This window comes from Gavia stellata, chromosome 6, assembly GCF_030936135.1.
Source record: "Gavia stellata isolate bGavSte3 chromosome 6, bGavSte3.hap2, whole genome shotgun sequence".
Classification (NCBI taxonomy): Eukaryota; Metazoa; Chordata; class Aves; order Gaviiformes; family Gaviidae; genus Gavia; species Gavia stellata.
This window is the reverse complement of record NC_082599.1, coordinates 57,281,281-57,301,640: the sequence shown is the minus strand read 5'-3', so window position 1 is coordinate 57,301,640 and position 20,360 is coordinate 57,281,281. Positions and strand designations below refer to the sequence as shown.

At 42.8% G+C, this 20,360-nt stretch overlaps 1 protein-coding gene across 1 annotated transcript in view; it reads left to right on the top strand.

The window, feature by feature from the left end:
- GLI3 (GLI family zinc finger 3) overlaps positions 1-20,360 on the top strand; it is a 191,268-nt gene that overhangs the window by 149,972 nt on the left and 20,936 nt on the right. Inside the window, exons 7-9 of the mRNA XM_059818324.1 lie at positions 2,725-2,941; positions 4,398-4,511; positions 5,830-5,970. Of these exons, the coding sequence (XP_059674307.1) occupies positions 2,725-2,941; positions 4,398-4,511; positions 5,830-5,970 (472 nt within the window). The remainder of the gene's footprint in view (positions 1-2,724; positions 2,942-4,397; positions 4,512-5,829; positions 5,971-20,360) is intronic.

Here is a 20,360-nt window from a genome sequence, read left to right as displayed (position 1 = left end):
TTGGCACAGCAGTCTTTTCCCATCTTTGGAGGGACTGAGTGGAGAATATTGCCAAACTCCAGTAAATATAAGTGAGTACTGCCCTGCAGTAAGGGCAAGTTGTATGTCTACATCTTGGGGCTTCTACAGTCTGTCTCCTACTTGGGGCCGAAGGTTCCTCTTCAGCATCCAGCTTCCTGAGTCTGTAGTCACTGGCACCTTCACAGCCTCCTGCTGAGATAAAAATATATTCAGATCACAGCAGTTCCCTCCTGCCCTGTTTGGGAGGGATGTCCTTTGCTCTTGCTTTGGATAGGTTAAAAAATTAATGTTAGATGCAGGTGTTCATGTAACTGTAATCACAGAGCAGTGATGGGCAGGATCTACGTCTCTGGGCTGAGGTCTTAAATCAGTCATGTCCTGTGGCTGAATCCTAAGTTTGTCTTTTTACCATGTAGGGTCTGAAGAATGTTGCCAAAGTTTTGAACCCGGACTTGCAAAGCTAGGTACTGTTGTGCATGCGTAAACACCTAGAAAGGAAAAAAAAAACCAACCACCCTGTATTTCCAGGGGTGCTAGGTACTTGGAGCTCCCAGTGAATTCAGGCCACTTACTTTTTTTTCTCTTAAACTGATTCAGCTGATGGGTGAAGATGTCCTAGGCATTAACCACTCACAGAGAAATAAAATACTTCATCCAAGTCATTTGCATGTTGCATTTGTTGATCTTGGTGAATTTGATAGCACCTTCAGGATGGTGCCGTCTAACGATGGAAGTACATGGGATGAACTCACAGTGTGTATGTATAGAAGCAAAAAATGCCGGGGCATAGTAAGGAGGCATTGTTTTAGCCTCATGTATGACATTGTAATTGTATGTTTTTTAATGAACAGACCAGAGTAGTTACACTTAGTAATGTTTGTTCACTAAAAAGGAAAAGGGGTGTTAAATCATTGCGTTCTTTGATGAATGGCTTGTACACTGAAGAATAAATTGAACAAACTGGCATAGAGCTCAGTGAACATGAAATCAGCTATTAGAAGAAAGCTTGTGAACAAATTCTGAGCCTGATATGCATCTTTTGATTAATGTCCTATCAATCATCCATAGTGGCTACCTTAGCTAAGTCGTGCTGTAATCATTCATGGTTGCTTACAGGAACACTAGCAGGGACTATAGAGCTGCAATAACTGAATATTATTACTGATTTCTCCCCAACTCTTGCTGTGAACAATTACTGTTTTCACTACGTCTCTGCCTCCCTTTATTAAAAAGAATACAATGCAAAATGAAAAGAGAGTTCCTCAAAGACCAGTAAAATTCTCCCAGGGTATTTTTAACGATGTTCTGTCCTAAATGCACACACTATTGTAATGCAGAGTTCTCACCAGGAATAATGGTAATGTAACCACACTGAAGCTGTCTCTTTATGGATTGTAGTCAAACAGTCAAAATGTATAGTCAGATTAATGAACACAGAATTTCTGTAGAATTATTACTTAAAATGGTTGAAATTATTTTAGATCTTTTGGTATCATAGTATTTTCAATTAATGCGCTTAACAGCAACAGCAATTAAGACTCCAGACTGTAAATTTTTGACATTAGAAGAAGCCTTGATTCTTAAAGGGTATTACGCCTGCACCCCTCTCTTTTGAGACCTAATGTTTTAAATTCATATGGCTCTCTGAACTGTGGTTGTTTTGGGTTTTTTAAGGGAAAAAAAAAACCCATGAATACACTTTTTGTTCTTTTTTTTTTTTTTCCTGTGATTGTAAGTTATTGGCAAATGTTTACGGGAGAGTCTCATACCCCTGTGTGTGAAGATTTAGTTCCACACCATTTACTTCTCAAGTGTGACACAAAGAATGCTTTGGCACTACCCACAAAATAGGTCCTTAGATGGCAGTGTAATTTCCTCCAAAGTCACTGTAGTCTGGGAAATACGGTGAAGTAATGAAGTGATGACAGGTATTAACATGCATAATGGGCTTTAATAGACATTTAATGTTGTTTAACTGGAAGAAGGAGAAGTGCTTTCCCATTGGAATATTTCTACATTGAAACTCATTGATCACCAATTTCAGAGGGGAAAGGTTAATCCATCAGTTTCTGTAACCAAACGGCACTGATGGAAATTCTTTAGGTGACATTCTGGATGAACTGAGCTTTCCATCTTTGCAAACAAATGAGTGATATGACAAGCATGGTGTTCAGAACACATTTAACCAATTGATTTTCTCTCCTGTTGTAATAAGATCTAGAGACATATGAAAGAGCGTAGCATGAGCCAAGATTAAAGGAACTGCTTCATACCCACGAACGTAGGGGAACTGTATTATCAATAAATGTACTGTAAAGCATGTAGGCACCCATTCTTTTTCTTTATATAAAGTTTGTTATTGCAATAAATAGCTGTTATTGAACTGCTTGCCTTTTATTTCAGTTTTTCTGAATTTTATTTTGGCCGGCTTTCTGTGATTTCCTGGTAAATGTTAGGAAAAAGTGTTATGTTTTGTTATGGTATCGTTTTTGCACTCACTAGTAAATCCAGGCCAACTCTGGATTTAAAAGCTGAATTTATCATCCTTTGGGGCATGAAGACAGACATGAGGTGGAGAGAGAGACTTGACTTCAATTAATGTAAATATATCAAATATATTTTAAATCTTTAATCTGTACGGTTCCATCCTGTAATGACCCTCATCTTTTTCCTTCCTCTTCCCTCCTTTTTCTCCCAATTCAGCCCTGCTCTGAGTTTCACATACCCTCCTACACCGGTATCCCTCCAGCAAATGCATCAGCAAATTATAAGTCGTCAGCAAACCCTAGGTTCAGCCTTTGGACACAGCCCTCCACTCATCCATCCTGCTCCAACTTTTCCTACCCAGAGACCTATCCCTGGCATCCCCAGTGTCCTGAACCCTGTCCAGGTCAGCTCTGGACCTTCTGAGTCCACACAGGTGAGAGACAATGAAAGAAACCTTTGCACCCCATTAATTTATGAAAAACTGAAAGAAAGGACATTGTTTTTTGGCAATTAATCACCACTGTCGCCGAGACCCTTCGATAACAGTTTTCTTGCAGCTACAACATTTGCAGTCCCTTTATTACAAATCACAGGAGTGTATGCGCGGTTCCTGGTTGGTAGCGTGCTTTTTAGTCCTCATAAATATTTCAGTGTGCTGCAGCAGCTTCTCATTCCAAACTGTCTCTCCTGGATCCTGGATATACAGGAACATAATACAGGTGGGGAGCAAGAAAAGGGGGGGAAACCACATCAAACCACAACTAACATTTTAAAGATTAGCAGCTTCACCTCCAAATCAGGCTGACTATAATATACCCAGGGTCGGATTCTGCCCTCCTGCCACAGCTGTGAGTAACTCAATCTGTGAGCAAGAGGAACTCAAAGGTAGTGCAGAGGTTGGAAGGTTTTTTCTCCGATTTCTGCAAATTCAGACTTACTGAGTTTGAATTTATCATTTCGATAAACCCAGTTGTATTCTGAAAAGCTGGAAACGTGCAGCAGTGAATCAGGGCCATAATGTAGAGTTTATCACAGTTCGTGGTTTGCCTATTATTAACTGGTGCTGTTTGTTTCCGGATGACCTGGGATAGGTAATTTGTCAGTCCGGGAGCTGTTTATCTCCTGGCTAGCTTTTACAAATGTAGAAGCAGAACATGCTGCTGTAGGAAGCGTATTGATTTTTTGTGGGGTCCATGCAAGTTCAGATATCTCTAAAAGATCTCTGGGTTCCTACAAGATCCATTTGCAGGTGTAGATAATGGTGTTCAGTCTAGCACAGCAAGAGAAAAACAAGATTCTGGCCTGTTTATATCAGCAGTAGTTTTGCTGTTGACGGGAGAACCCAGGACTTCGTCTAGGATTTTTTGGCTGAGGGTTTCACAGTAGCGTTCAGTTTTTCTTCCTATCCACCATTCTAATGGGAAACGCAGTGAAAGAGCTGAGGTCTTCTGTGCAGATGTTAAGTGCAAAACCTTTTCTCCAAGTGTGAAAAATCACATCTTTTTCTCGTGTTGATTTGAACTAGCGCACAGTGATTTCATTTTTCAAAATTGCCTTTCTGAAGTCATCATTATGTGGAAAATCGAGTTCTTCCTACCCCTCCCCGGTCTGACAAAACCAGCATTGGTTTGGAGCAAGGATTACATCAAATGCCCTCCTTCCAGTTCCCTCCCTGCTCCATTACAAGGTTGAGTGACGCGGCTCTTCCACAAGTTAATGCTATGTCATTGAAGCACAATGTAATTGCATATCCAATATAATTAACAGTGTAGCTTCTCCAAATAAAGTTGCTGAGCAGATGCTGCATATTTCTGTTTGGAGCTACGTATTTATCACAGTCTAATTTTGTCTTTTTGGGGGGAAAAAAAAACCAACCCTGCCTGCAGCAGAATAAACCCACAAGCGAATCTGCAGTGAGCAGCACTGGAGATCCCATGCACAACAAGCGCTCCAAGATAAAGCCCGATGAGGACCTCCCCAGCCCGGGAGCAGGAAGCGTGCAGGTACGGCGCTCAGCTTACAGTCATAAGCCTTTCATCTCGCTGCCGGAGGGAAAGTGGACCTCGCCTGTAGCACGTGTTGTCAGGCTTTCTGCCCTCGTACGGCCCTTCATCTAGTGCACACGTGGGGCCACCTCAGCTCACGGTAGCAAGGGTCGAACGTGGGCAGCGAGGGGCTGCCGGGTGACAGGGCTGTGTTGCAGAACGAGGGCAGAGGGGCAGGAGGCTGACGGAGAGGCGCCTCTGATCAGTCTGAGAGGGCTCAACCCTCCGTTCGCTGGAGAAAAGCGAACCAGAGACATTTGGGTCTTTATTAAGGACGTGTTTTCTGTTCAGCAGGAGTATTTACGCCACGTTGAGGTTTACCAGGTGTTAGCACTGTACGCCACTTGAGGCCTCAGCTTTAGGCTCCGGGCTCATTTGCTATAATTCCTGTACCAGTTAATGCCACTGGTTTTAGTAGAGCGACTCCTGATTTACAGTGACATGGGGGAGACGAGAATCAGAGCCTCGATCTTGTGAGTGAATCCATGAAAACAAAGCAGAGGTCCGTCTAAATCCTTCAGCAGGTTTGAAATGGAAAGAGCGTGGACGCATAATCTGAACCAAACATTTACGCTAACGTCTGACCCTTACCCTGAGCAGAGGACAAGTGGGGAGAACGAGGCACCTTGAGGAGCTGAAGGTGGAAAGTCAAACCCCAAAATTAAACACCCTCTTCTCCTGCTCACCCCTGTCATGCACGCATTACAGGCAAGAACAGGCTAACAAGTTGCCTGAAAACCACCAAAATTGCTTTTGGAAAAGTTTTTGTGTGCGAAATTGTCACTGGATTAACAACGACAACCCACTTTGGATTACTGGTGATCCATTTTGTGTCTAACAGTAGTGCTGAAGTCAAATTCCAATTAATTCAACGATATTGAATGGTGCCTTTTTCACTAGGGATGCCACTGAATAATAAGGAGTAAGTGTGCAAATAAAGAGCTGCTTGAAGCCAAGCCCTTACGATTTGCTTTGAATTGAAATGTAAAGGGATTTTTTTTTTTTTTTTTTTTTTTTTTGAGACATTCTCTGCAGTGAGTGCTTCTGGGGAGGAAAAATTTATTTTACCCATGTAGTCTGCAAATGGCTTGTGGCTTACCAGGCCTGTTTTGGGCTTCTGTATTTTGTAGAACTGAGTAACAGAGTGAACTGAATAAAATAATCTACACACCCACCCCCGTCTTTCTTTTAATGCTGAAATAATTCACTTTTCTTCCTCCTCACTTTCAGAATTTCCTCTCTCCTCTCCTCAGCCCTGTTTTTTTCCTCTCTTCAGGAACAGCCAGAAGGAATGACCCTGGTAAAAGAGGAAGGGGACAAAGATGAAAGCAAACAGGAGCCTGAAGTGGTCTACGAGACAAACTGCCACTGGGAAGGCTGTTCCCGGGAGTTTGACACGCAGGAACAGCTAGTGCATGTAAGTTAATGGTATTCAGGAACCGGGTTTTAAAACTCTGTGACCTTTTTCATGGGGGTCGGGTTCTCTGACCCTGTGCTGAGTCAAGTTTCTTAGCTAACAGCGCTGCAAACTGGAGAGGGGTTTATGAGTTTCTGAGAATAAAGAAAACTCGGAGCCACAGTGCTTGACCTGTTCAGTCAGCTAAAGCTTAGTGTAAAATTCAATAAAGTCTTCAATAGAGATTGTAATGGCTCTGATCCTGTAAGCCAGCAAACACTATTTTGAGTTAGAGACTTTGATAGTTATTGAGTAATAGTAAGCTGGACATGAATTATTATTAACCTTTAGCCAAGTTTGATTTTTTCCTCCCAAAAGGGACTGTAACAGTGGAAATGGGCAAGGGGAATTCTTCCCCTTCCCTAAGGAGTTTTTTGGTATCAATTTACTGTTGTGTGTGAACCGGAGTGGATTATTTGGCTAAATACATGGAGACTGGGTTATTTCAGTCTTTTTAGCAAAAGCTAACTGTGTGGTCTTATTTATGCTACACCAAATATTAGTCGTATCTGCCTTGTTTTTTCTCCCTCTCCACCACTTCTCCAAAAGAAGTGATTTTTACTATTTTGTACTATTGTGAGCTAGAAAATGAACCAACCTCCAATTTCGAACCTCCTCAGCTAGCAGCACATCTCTTAATTACTGGCATCATAGAACATATCTGAATACTTGGAAAAAACCGGAATTCCTAGTAAATATTAGAGAGGAACATCTTCAGCAAATGATCAGTGTGTCAGAATATTTATTGTAGAAAACTGTGTAGTACTTTCCTGGCGATCATGCAAAATCTATTGCATGATGTGGCCAATACTACTGAAATAGCTTGCGGAAAAATGTACTTTTCTCCCCAAAATAAATACAAAAACCGCCACCGTATATTTCTAAGCACTACGCAAAATAGTAAACTGATGCTGCAAAGCTGACTTCAGTGAAGCAATGCCAGCTTTCGCTTGTTGGAGTGTGAGAGTCTGGTGGTATTGTGGTTATTCATCAAGATGTATTTTCAGCTTCTTGTTATTGTTAATTTTTGTTATTATGAGGTAATAGTAGTAACAGTAACAATCACAATAATAATAAATGAAAGACTATCACAAACTGAAATAATGGCAAAAATGTGACATTTTTTTAAGAATTCTTTGGACGCTTTTTGCCCAAAAAATACCCTAACGTTTTAACAGGCCAAAATGAAATGCGGGGTGAGACTCTTTCAGTGTCATAATATCTTTCTGGAAAGAAATGCCATATGAACGGCTGCTGCAAAGGGCTGGACACATTTAAAAGACCAAGTGTCAGCCTTGCAATTGGTTCCATGCAAACAGACCAATTGACATCCTCTGGGCCTCCGCACAGACACAGTCTTTATATCTGCTAATAATTGTAAGGCTGAGGCTTTATGATGCCTGGCAAACCTTTCTCAATATTCAGAAATGATCCCAGTGATGATGATGATTAATTTACACCAAAATATATGAAATAAAGGAGAAATTCAGAATAAAGGTGCCCTTGGTAATGAAGAAAAGGAAGAGGATTTTTTGAAGTTTCAGACATAAAATTTAACTGAATTCCACTGTGTCTGTTAGTTAATATTTTGTAGTTTCAGGTGAATTAAACTGACAGTGTGATTGGGGTTTTTTTAAAATGCATTTGTTGGTTTTGGTGTAACTTTTATAGTGACTCTGACTGTATTATAAGGGTCAACGGCAAGACTCCTCTGAAGAAAGTGTATTTCTTACGTTTCTGCACGATGGCAACATCTGAAATGGGTTTCTCTAGACATAAAAAAGGCAGATAAAAAATGTTTCTATGATACAAGGAGTTCTTTTTGGCAGGGCTCAGGATTCAGGTATGTTACGTTGGCATTTAAGATTAGGCGGTGCAAGTCCTGACTCGATACCCTGAAGACAATAAAGTCATCATCATCATCATCGCAACCATCACATTCAAGTAGCACAAATCACGCTGTAAGAGTCAGCGTGACTCAGTGATGGGGCCCTGGTTTGTGATTTCTTTTGCTGCTCTGACAGAGCCCTGCTGTGGGGACTTGAGCAAGTTATTTCTGTCCAGAATTGCAAAGGGCATTACACATCTAACTCCGTTTGAAAGTCTGGCCCTTCACCCCGGTCTGTCTCTCCCACGTTTTGTCTGCCCTTGATTGCCACAGCCGGCTGATGTACACCTGCAGCAACTAGGGAAATGAAGTCCGGGTCTCAGTAGGTGTTCACGGGAAGGCAGTCCTGGTTTTGCTTAGGTGTGTGACTTCGGCAGAAAACGTTAAGTCCCTGAGTAGCAGTTCAGCCCTTGAAAATCTCCTTGCTCATGTGGCTCATGTATACCTCCTACCCAAATACTCGTCGTTAAATCTGAGTAGATAGAAATTGCTGTAATTTGCGCTTGCTTCAGTGTCTTTGCACTGGATGAGCTCCTGACTTGGCGTGTGCACCTGAACTAGGCACAGAGAGAGTATGCGTCTCAGTGGTGTAAGTACATCCTTTTCTGAGTGATATTTGTGCTGCAGTAGCAGCTGGAGGCCTCGCCAAGCCCCGAATCCCGTGGTGCTAGATGCTGCTCAAACGCGAGAGAAGGGTTGGCCCTGATATGGGCACGAGGTCTTCACCCTGTGACGCCGCAGCCGTGTAGATTGGGCTGTTCGGTGCTGCCTGGAGGTACCTGAGCTAGCTCGTACACGGGTAGGCGCGTAGCTAGGATCACGCTATGCTTCCCAGCAAGGTCAGGGGGCAATAGCTATTAACCTTCAAATCTTGTGGCAGAGCTTGCCACATTGCCGTCCCTGGCTGCACGCACTGCTGCTCTGCGGGTGATTCCCAGCCCTCTGGCAGACTCAAGCAGAGCCTCAGTTGCTCCAGCCAAGTTTGAAGGGGGAGATGAAGGCAGATGTTGACTCTACTGTCAGGTAGTAATCATCAAGGCAGGGGCAACTGGCATGGAAAAAGGCTTAAATTGCCCTAGCAAGACTCATCCAGATAACATCTGCCAGCTTCCTTACATTCCCTGACACTTGGAAAGGATGATAAACATGAGCAAAGAGCTACAGTGTTGTGTTCAGAAGTTGGGTGGGTGTGATACAGCACTACCCACGTGATACTAGATCCCATTGTGTACACACACCTACTTGCCCATACTATGGATAGTCAAGTGAACTGTATGGTGAAACTAAGAGTGAGCTATGTAGAGCTTCACAAAGGATTGCAAGAAACCCCTTCCCTGTCACCCACTTCATTGTACATGTGGTATGTAGCATATAATCAGTAGAAAGGAAAATGCATTTGTGTATTTGACTTGGAATTATTTATTCTTTCGCCTGTACAACTCTCTAAACCAATTGCCTGGGCTTTGGAAGTTCATCTGGGAAGAGGAAATTTGTAAAATGCAGAGCTTCAGAAAACAGACCTAAAAAGCATTCTTGTACATCCTGATAAGGCTAAATTTTTAGGATCTACGCCGGCTAGCAGTAAGTCTTTTAATGAATGTGTTTGGTTTTTTTTTTTCAGGGGAATAAAGCTGCTGATTGTAGCCATAAGTAATAGTAAGATAGCAAACCCAAAACATTGGATGGCACAGAACAGACTGTCATCCAAGCTTTGCATCCCAAAGCACTGGAATTTTAGAGGAACTGCAGTGTTTAGGGAAAAGATGGAAGTATGTTTCTAGCTGGTTTTTTTTGTTTTCTAAAGGATTAGCTACCTCAGTGTGAATTCTAGTTGCGCCAGGTTGAGCAGAGCTCGGGAGAGCTTTTCCACAATACACAAGGCACACAGTTCACATTATAGATGTCATTACTCCCATCATGTATAGGGTGTATACACAAGCGCGCATGCATGTTTTTTGAAAGAGGTAGATGTGAATTTGTGTATATCCTCGTCTTTCGGTCACATGAGGATAGCTTTATTATCTTTTTGGGAATGATGGGACCCGATTTACTTTGAAATCAGCTGTAGGTGAATCAGAGTCTAGCAATATCTGCATTACAATGTGATGTGTGGTATAGCATGTATGAAATGGTAAATACAAATATAATTTGTGTCGGAATATGTGGTATAGCTTTAGAGCAGAAATTGCAATCTTGGGCACAATAATCAGCATTTGATGGCATTTTTCTGCATTACTTTCTGTAGCAAAGCCCTGCTGTTGGTGGTGTAAAATGTGGGCACTAGTGAAAGTGAGCTTAGGCCCCAAGAGACAATGTTTTCTGACTGAATTTATGAACAGAACCTGGGCTGCTATGAATAAATAACTGAAAAGCTACATAAAAGAATCGTTATTGACCCACCCAAGAAGGGTTTGACACCGCAATGATTTTGGTGCGGGAGCTCTTATTTTCAAGCGATATGTGCCACTTAGAATTCAGCGTGGTTAAATTTTCATGATGCATACACCAAAAGGCAAGGTGTTAAACCATTCAGACGCTCTGCCTTATTTATAGCACCTATCCATCCTTTTTTCCCCCCCTCTCTTACAGTTAATAGAAAGATTCATGATTCTTCATGGTTGTCTATCTAGCGTCTGACAGTACCGACTGCCCTGCTAAAGCAAGTCACTATCTATAATTGATATCCTTCTATGGAATAGGGTACCGGCTGCAATTGAAGGGTTTTGCTGAAAGCTCTTAAATCCTGACAAGTTCTGCCCTTGTTCTGGTTCAGCCGCTGAGCTGCACTGCTGGGATCCCAGGGTTATTTGAAGTTGGTGCAAAAGGGGTGTGTGAGTTGCACATTAGCAAATCGCAAAGTTGGAGAGCCATGTTAGAGCTGCCGCTGCGTTCGCCTGCCAGGTAGTCTTATTTACAGTGTGTTGCGCTCCTGAAAAGATGGCTTACGTTACTGTTTGAACATGTGTATTACAGGTTTCTTTCTTTCCCTTCTTCTTAAAAAAAAAAAGAAGGATCCTATTTATTTTAAAGCCTCAGTTTGCTGCTGGGGTCTTTATCATTCAGCTGTTTAATTAATTTCTCTGCCCAGCGAGATATTATAATTGGGCTTAGCTGAGCTCAAGTTTGTTTTAAATATGTGATAAATGCACTTCAGCGCCCAGAAGCTAATAAGATACTGTATATTTTTATAAATCTGCTTTTTGTTGCAGTTTGTCTTTTTTTTTTCCCCCAGACATCAGTTTAAGAATAAAATATTGCAAAAGGGTTAGACACTAAAGATAAAAGTTTGTTTAAGAAAATTATCCTTCAAGGAAATGTCTGAAGTTATTGTTAAATATTAATACAATGGCAATCAGAAAAACGCAGTGCTGCCTATTTCTCATCCCCCTTGCTGTGTAGCCTTGATGATAATTATTTTTTATTCAAAAACATGCTGGAAGAACTGTAGAGCTATTTTTTGTTAGTGTTTCCTCCTTAATTGTACAGCCATAAATTTCTCCCATTGTCGTTACATTTGATTAGATGAAATCAAAAAGCCCTAAACTGACAGCAAGGGCTTACGTTCAGGATTTCATTTGCTGAGGTCGTCCTGCCTATTTGCAAAGCCCCGGTGAGCGGAGCGCTCCCCTGGCAGTCCCCGGGGCAGCCCTGTAATGCCCCGGCACGCTCCCTTATCGCACCAGGGGAAAGTTTCTTGTGTTTCTCAGGTACCCACGTGTTCCCAAGGTAATTGCGGTGCCCTGAGGATACCAGAAGAACCGTTACGTTCCCTGCCTTGAGTTTCTTAATGGTTCTGCCCTCCGCTCCTACAGAAGAGGGTGGGTTCAGCTCTGACCGACAGAAGTTGGCCAGCGATCCATGGAGACCTACGTAAAACCTGGGCTGTGCCCACAGCCTGCCTCGGCTCAGAGTTTGCAGCATCGATCGTGATACGAGGTGCCTTAAGCAATGAGGTGCACCTCGAAACACTTAAGAACGTGACTGATCGGGAGGTGAGGAGCACACCACTCTCTGAAGGACTAGACCTCTTTGGAGTGGGTCATTTTGGATGCCCAGAAATAAGGACACTCAAAGTCAATAGAATTGGAAGACCCCAACTCTCTGCTACCGTGCTGCTTTGGCTTGCGGCTTCTTCCTCAGCGCCTCTCCTGTAGGAGAGCGGTAGGTAAGGACTGGAGAGAGCTTCCCCTCTTCTCCAAAAACAGATCCAACTGCAGTAGGAGAATAAGCCAGATTAGAGCAGTTCCCCTGAGTGATAGCTACGCTGGCAGAGCTGTAAATGACCCGGAGAGTCACGCATTGCCCACTGCTTGCAAGAGGAGACACCGGCCCCTGAGCGAACAGCCCCCAGCTGCCAAAGCGGACAGGGTGCTACTCACAGCTGCGCTGGTGGGCATCTACACCTGAAAGGAGGCACTTGCACACAGCTGCCCCAAAAGGCAGATTATCCTCCGTGCATTAGCGATTTCTTTTCTCTGGGCGCTGGAGGTGTGCTTGCACACTGGTCGGGACGCAGGTGAAGTCCCAGCTACGTGAAGCAAGTCCCTTCACAGTCCCAAAGGGCTGTAATTACACATCCCAGTTTGCACGCCTTTCCAAATACATGCGGGGATTTGTTTACTTTTTAATTCTTCTTTGCAGAGGCAGTTTTCTGTGCATTTTCATGCTAGTTTTATTTGGCTCTAGCGCAATAACACAGAGAGGCTTCAGCCTGTTCTCAGGCTCATTGTGCGTGGCAGTGACAGCTACTGCCCTGAAAGGTTCAGAAATGTTTCCTTTAAATTGAAAAGAGTAAGGAATAGATAAGAACATGAAATCCATTACAGTAATCATTTTTTTTCTGACAAAAGGAGAATGTTTTATGTACAACAGCAAAGGGGTTTTTGTTGGTGGTGTTATTCTATTTCATCTTATTTTATTTTTTCCTCACTGGGGTCTGGACCCTAATCCATATTTGGAGAAGCAACGCTGTGGACAAAAGAAATCATTCTTCAAGTGAGACAAGTCCAGGGCTTGGGCTGAAGGTTGGGACAACGTGGAGAAGGCAGGGAGTTGTTTCAAAGGCAAGCAAGTGCCATGGAAAGGTTTTTTCCAGTTTGTGCACCCCCTCGGTATATTTGACCTTTGTCGCTGTGAGGGAACAAGGGGCAGGAGAGATTATGGCAAATAATCATGAGAAACATCTGTCCAGGAGTTTTTAGATTTTGAAATCTCTTCCTCACTGCCTGTTTGAAGGCTGAGGGATAATTAAGGGACCACCTTACTGTGCTGCATTATAGGCTGCTGGACCCATAGATGTGAACTGTGCCAGAAAGGTAGCGTTGTTTATAGGCCAGCAATTCATTACGTGGCGTAGGAAAGCTAGGAAGCAGACCTGTGCCCCTAAGTGCATGTTGGTTCTCTCTTGGTTTCTGTATGGGTACCTAACACAGACTTGTTTAAATGAAGCAAGTCTTTAACCCCCCATCAAAGGTAACCATGTAAGTGCTGTCGGGTTTTAAGGTTAAGTAACCGCAGACGGACCTCACTGCTGTTCTGTAGCCTCGGTAGCCCTCGGGGTCTGGCACGGCCCCTGTTTGCCTTCCCAGCACATCCTTGCTCCGCGCCAGCCGCCGTGATGCCCTCTGCCTTCCAGCGGTGTTAAAAGTCAGCACTGCTGCCTTGGGAAGAGATCTTATTCACTCCGGGCTTGACCCAAAGGCCAGCTGTGCTTTGGCTCAGGTCCTCTTAAGCACTCCACTACACAAGCACATCGGCAGTTCCCCTACCTAGAGTCTGGCTTTTGATGAATCGCAGAGAAGGGGAAAAAAAAAAAATAAAGCGGGGATTTCTTTTTTTGATAGAGAAAGGTTTACAAAAAAATAAATCCACCCTAATCTGTGAAGTATTAAGAGGGGATTTAGAGAGAGAAATGTAATCATTTTTTTATTTTAATTCCTCTGTAATTAGCATTTCTTTCACAGCATTAGGAAAACTTGTTGTTAGTCTGCTGCTGCTACGGCCGCTGTTCATATGAGTTGCCAAAGTCATTGTCTTTGAACTGGTGTCCCTGAAAGAGGTTGCTAAACTATGACATGTGGTTTAAATAGCACATCTTTTTCACTGTTGCAGATAGGGATGAACAGTGCTCCTCCTACGCCCCGAGAAGCTGCTCTAGCCATTTAGATTGAAATCGTAACAAGTGGGCACTTGAGTGGAAGGGGTCGTGCGTGGCGGGGAGCAGCGTTTGGCCCCTGTCCGTGCTTTTAATCACAAAAAACTGTTTAGGTGGTTCGTGGATATACGTACTTATTTGAAGCGTTTATTTTGCCCGAGAGTTCAGCTAGTGAACTCTTCCAGGTTAGTGATGTTTCACATTTGGGGAGAAGTGTAGGGTAAGAAGCTGCCAGCCGGGTCCCCGGGGAGCCCGTGCTGACTGCGTGACAAATGCGTAGGCAAGAGTAAAGCTGCAGAGCGAGTTGGCTTTTCGGCTCCTGACTCTTGTGGGCATACCATGGGGAAAAGTCCCTGCCTGCTTTTTTTGCTGCCCCCGAGCTGCAAGGAAGGTTGGGCTTGTGCATTGCCTCCGGGTACCTTTCAGTCCCGACCAACGGGCCAGGACAAAGCGGATTCACCTGGACAGAGCTGCGGTTTCTGCACAGCTTTTTCCTGCCTTGCTACTGCTTGACTAAGTGATTTGCTGTTGTGTAGCCTGTGTTATTATGGTGACCCAGTGGAAGATGTGCCTTGAACCTTCTGGGGTCCCTTGTTCGGAGTGGTGTGTCTCTGCAGTGCTTTTGCCGCCTCCCGATGAGTAGGATTTTATCCATAGTGCAGCCACTTTGTCACAAGTGCCGTGTTCTCCCTCTTAGCTGCCCATATTCTACCCAAAAGGTTTGCCCATAAAAACGCAGTGCCTGGAAGAACAGAAATCTATGAGTGCTGGCCCAGCTACTGCATGTGGAAGTGCTTTTTCTCGGACAGAAGTGGCAGATCAGCATGCATGAACGGAGGCAGGGACAGGCAAGCTAAATACAGGCACGAGTGCAGCTTCTGCATTTGGTTTTGAGAGGGCTGGGCTGCACGGATTCATTTTTGCAGTCTCTTTTGTTTGTGTAACCTCTTAATAGAAAGAAAAAAAAAAGGCAGATGAGCCTTTTATCGTGGTGAAACAAATTTAGTGTTTGCCAGTGCTTAAACTTTTGCGTAAGCGTGACTTTTCTTCAAGGTGTCGGGTGCCTCATCTGTAAAATGAATGGGTGGTGGTTTTGTCAGGGGTGGGTCCTCTGGTGGCTTGCACTGTAGGTATGAGGGCTGCATATACCATTCTTACGTGTATTGCAGGGCTGAGATGCTGCAGTTCTCCGTGAGATAAAGTAGTCAAGCTGAAAATGAAACAAAGCTCTAACTGTATCCCTCCTTGTGTTTAGCAGAGATAAACTACAGTGGAGTCTCAGTGCTGCTCCGTTTGGCTTCTGGCAGCAGCTTTAATTGGTAAAATGCAGATTTTTTTTTTGATCAAGAGAGGATTATTCTTGTTATCAGTCTGGAGCATCTTATTTCAAGATGAAAAGGCTTTGCTGAATTACAGATGCCAACATTTTTACAAAGCACTTTGGCGATTGACATCTCAAAGAGAAAGTATGATTTATTAGCCTATAATGGCTAACACTGAGCACTGGGCTGGGTCCCACTGATTTGTGAAATTGCTTAATATGAATTGCCTTTTTGTGTAATTCAAGCCCCAGGTTTTTCAAATAAACTTACAATATAAAGTGTATGAAACGTTACATACCTGGAAAGGGAAAAGGGTAAGGGGGCTGGGTAGCTAAAAAGAAAAGGAAGGCAAAGGAAGAAAGGGAGAAACAGAAAAAGAAAGAGAAGGAGAAAAAAAAAGAAAGAAAGAGAGACAGAAAAGAAAAAAAAAGACCTACTTCTAAATCCATCTTGGTGGTGCTTTTTTACAGTAGTTTGGTTGATATCTTGGCAGGGTAAAGATTAATAACAAGCCTTGTCGCTATCAGTACCTGCTTGTCGATTCTTTGTAACAGGGCTGTCTGTTCAGCATGGAAATTATTGATTAAATAAAAATTGCTATTAGATTGTGATGTGATCCATAATCACAAACAATGGTGGACATTCCTCTTTCAGATCCCAAGCCATGCATCAAGTTTTTCCTTGCAGTAATTTATATTGTGCTGACACTCGCACCCATTAGGCTTTTATCCTCTCCTACATGTGTCAAGAAAGCACTAAAAGAAAGAACAGCAGCAGCACAGCGGCAGGTAGGAACTCACTAAATTTTCAGAGAGAAACACAACATAGCTTTGCTTCTAGTTAGCACCTTAGCCCGGCAGTGATTTCTGCCGGTCGGGGGCAAGACCCCTTGAATTCAGGGACCTTTTTCAGAGTGTTTTCAGTGAGGGCAAGAGCTTGCTCCACAAGCATTCGTACCTAAAATCACTCCTGTCCTTCTTTCCTTCCGTTATTCCCTTGGCTCTGGTTTTATTTAGGATCGTTGCTCCAGGGGCATGCCCATGGTTAGACCCTCCACGTCAGGACGATGTGGAAAGGGGATGCATCCGGGGAGATCCAGTATGTTTTTGTGGGGTATTTCTAGCATTCCAGAGTGCGAAGGACAAGTGGGTTTCCTGTATTTATTTAGCTCTGATGCTTCCTAATTTGAGGAATCCAGGGTTGGTGTGCTTCACTGCATCACTTTAGGCTGAGTTAATTAAAAAGATAGTAACTCACTGTTCTCTTTGCCGCATGTGTGAGCGTGGTACCAACTTCCTTCGTCCTGTGAGAGCCTTTGTCTGAAACTAAGGGAAACTGAGTCAAAATGTTTTCCAGAGTTTGACCACTTACAGGAATTATGCCCAGACAGCTTCTCTGTCCCTTTGTCTCAGAAGACTTAAATGATATATGTGTCAAACTGATCAAGCCCACCTGGCCTGGCTGCTAGGGAGAGGCATTCCTGTAGCTCTGGACTGTGCGTTGTAGATTGTTTGGCCAGTTACCAGCACTAGGCAGGATTACTAAAAGAGTTTTGTACCTCTCTACGAGAGCTGAGAATATAGAAGCTTAATACACTGTGGGTATGTGATTTTTTTTTTTTTTTGTTAGTGTAATTTTTCTTAAAGTTAGTAAAATTAAGGCTTTATGCTTTAAACTGTTACCAGTGCTGATTATCATACAATGTGTATTTCTGTATTTCGCTACCATTGGGGTAGTTCTTGCGTATCTTTCTTGTGCCTAAACCATTTCCAATATTATTGCAGAAAATCAAGTACACCCGACCTGCAGTATTTGACCGTTTGCCACATTACACTCGGCTTACAGAGTGTTTAACAGTGAGCTTAGCTTACTTCATTATGCAGGGCAAATACGAAGTTTTCAGGCTTGGCCACTGTCATTTAAATCAAGAGACCACTTCATTTTGCAAAGCCAGAGCATGTGCCTTGCACACCTCCCTCCAATGCAGCCACTTTCTCCGCGTGGATCAGAGCCAAGGGATTACCAGCCAGGAAATTAATTGCCAAGGGGATTCCGACACTTAGGGTTAGTGAAAAAGCCTGAACAAAGAAGTGTGGTTTATATTGCGTTCTGTAGGCGCCAGGCTCCAGCTCTGATAGTTTTTGGATGTAGGAGAGTTACAGAGATACAGGACTGCCCTTTGGTTTACTCCTGCAGACTTCTGGGGCTGACTGCCAGCACAAGTCTGTCCCATTCAGATGGTGCCACAACGGTATATAGGAGAAGAGATGAATCTTTGAGTTAAACCAGACTATTTAGGATTGATTTTTAGTTACCAGAAGCACCTGTAAGTTCACTGCAAGTCAATTAAAGTTAGTGCGTGGAATGCAGCACATAAAAAAATTTGCCTTGGCTGTTTTCTGAGTGTGTTAGGTGATACCCCCATGTTCTACTAAGTGATCCTGTACAGTTTTCATTCCAACAGCTCAAACGTCCGTCTGTAGTCTAGCTACAACACAAGACTGTCTATGATATATATGACAGAATAGAAAATGTTATCCTGTGGCAAGAGAGAGATGAAGGAAGGTATCTCTGCTGCTGCACCCTGGAGCATCAAGGGTGACTAACTTCTAACGTGTGACAGACCTTTGCTAACCCCGACTGTGCTAGGATGCGGTTGGGATGACCAAGCCTAGCGCAGGTGTGGAAGATAAATTCTAAACGCGTGTCCAGTGGAAGAAAGCCGAGGGAAGTCTCAGAGGAGCAATAAACTGTTGCACGTGCTGAAGCTCGTTAGAAATGTCTCTTAGAGATGTTAGGAAGGAAGTGCCCGAAATACCTGTTCCAGTTCGGTCATGATGTCATGGCTTTAACACACCGCTGCTGTGTCACCCACCAATGTTGTATTAATTCTACCAGGATCTCCTCTGTGATGAAACAAACGTTAAAACATACATCATCTAATAAAGATTTTGGTAATGCTTATCACTGCCATCATTTTTCTTTGTAGTTTCTGTGAAAGCGTTGTGTTTTTAAGTCACTACATTCCTGACATTTTAGGGTTTTTTGAGCATTTCATTGCAAAATGCGGATCAGGCATTACCTCCTAACCTGAACTGCAGCTTTTGTAGATTATGTATAAGGAGACACTAAGTGCATTTATTGGAAAAAATCCTGTTATTCAACAGTCTCTTTCTGCAGACAAAGCTTTGGTATTTTTGTCATACAGGCAATTTGGATGTGTCCATGTGATAAGCGTAGGACTCTCTTAAAAAAATTAAAAGGACTTACTGATCGATTTACGCAGGAAGATCCTGCTGAGGAATATCTTTTCTCTTATTTGAAGTGGATCATTGTTAGCTGTGCTGTAATCATTTGAAAAGTACTAAAAGCAGAAGTGCATGGTTTTACGAAATCTGGTCCGAGGTTGAACTAAACAAAGTGCATATTGTTCAGCAAGTCCTGTCTACCTGCTTAGTGTTACTGTCCATACATTTAATACACTCCGAAGAGCAGATCCCGTTTAATTGTCTGACATTTACCTTGCTCTTTTGCCCCGTTAGGAGCATAGGATTTTCAGTAAAAGAAGGCAATGGTTTAACTTTTTTGTAAGGGATCAAGTACTTTGCTAATCCTTCTGCATAGATAGATGACCCATTGTACCAGTCTGGGAGTTTGGAAGACTTCAAAATCTTATTAAAAGAGTACTTTTTAGCTTCTCCTTGTTCTACCTTGCTATAGCCTTTCATAGATTTATAAGTTGGCTCATGGGATTAAGCGGTTTGTCTCTGCTAATATAAAATGATATAAAGCTGCTGTAATTTATGGTTACATTTTAACTCAAAGAGCCTGTTGGTACTAACCTGCTTGCAGCCTATTTCCAAACCCATGCACTGAAAGGCAGTGTAAATTTTAACAGATTTTTGTCATTAAAACCATACAATTTTTATAAAACAGCTCTGGCTTTATATATTCATTTGGTGCACGACAGTTACTGGGATATTTTGCTGGGTGCTTTTTTACTTCCATTTTTTTCTGCTCAGGGCATCTTTACTGTTGAGCATTTATTTCTTGGCCCCACCAGTCTGGTCTGTGTTGTGGAATGTAAAGATTAGAAAATCTCTTCCCATTTTATTTTCTTGTGAACATGTCCGATTTTAAAGGAAAATATTATTACTTTGAGCGTGGTTTGATCCCCCGGCTCAATAACTAACTATAAGAGCTGCTAAAGCCCCGCTCCTGCAGAGAGCTCAGTGCCTTTGGACCCAATTGAGTTTAATGGGCTCCGGGCTGCCGTAAGAGCAGAGAGAATCAAGATCTGCGCATCTCGGCTAGGAGCAATGGCTGGAATTTATCAAAGCCAAACAATATGGAGGGAGAATAGTTAATTTCAGGTTTAATATATACAGCAGGTCTGATTTCCATTGAAGTCGGGTGAGTTATGGTGGCAGGAAGGAGGCCTATAGATTTTTGTCTTCCACAGCAATGTGGGAAAACATCCAAAGTATTTAGTTCTTCTGCCTCGTGTGTGCTGGTGTGCTTTTTACAAAATCAGGATGGTATTTTCATTTGCTATTTGCAAATAAGATGAAATACCTTGTTGTAATGCCTCTTTATGATGACTTCCTTCTCAAGTGTGCTGGCAGGAGTCCTCTGTGGTCTTTCTTTTGCCAGTGAGAAAAATCCAGAAATAGAATATATGCTTTTAAGTGTGTTACACTAACATCTGTAGCAGTGCTCAGTGCCAGGCCGTTCAGGTTTTGGGGTTTTTTTGGTTTTTTTTAAGGTCAGGCCTGTTTTTCGTGTATGTTTTTGTTAAAGATTGTACACAGCTGTATGCGAGTTCAGATTTGCGAAGAAGGAAGTCAGCCATTGCTCGCGTTGGGTGCTGCCTCTGAGGGAGTTTTAATGGGTTTTAACTTGGTTTTCCTGGAAATTCTGTAGCAGTTGCACGTAAAATCAATTTTTATCCCTAAATGCAAAGATCATGAAGCAGAAAATTTGGAAG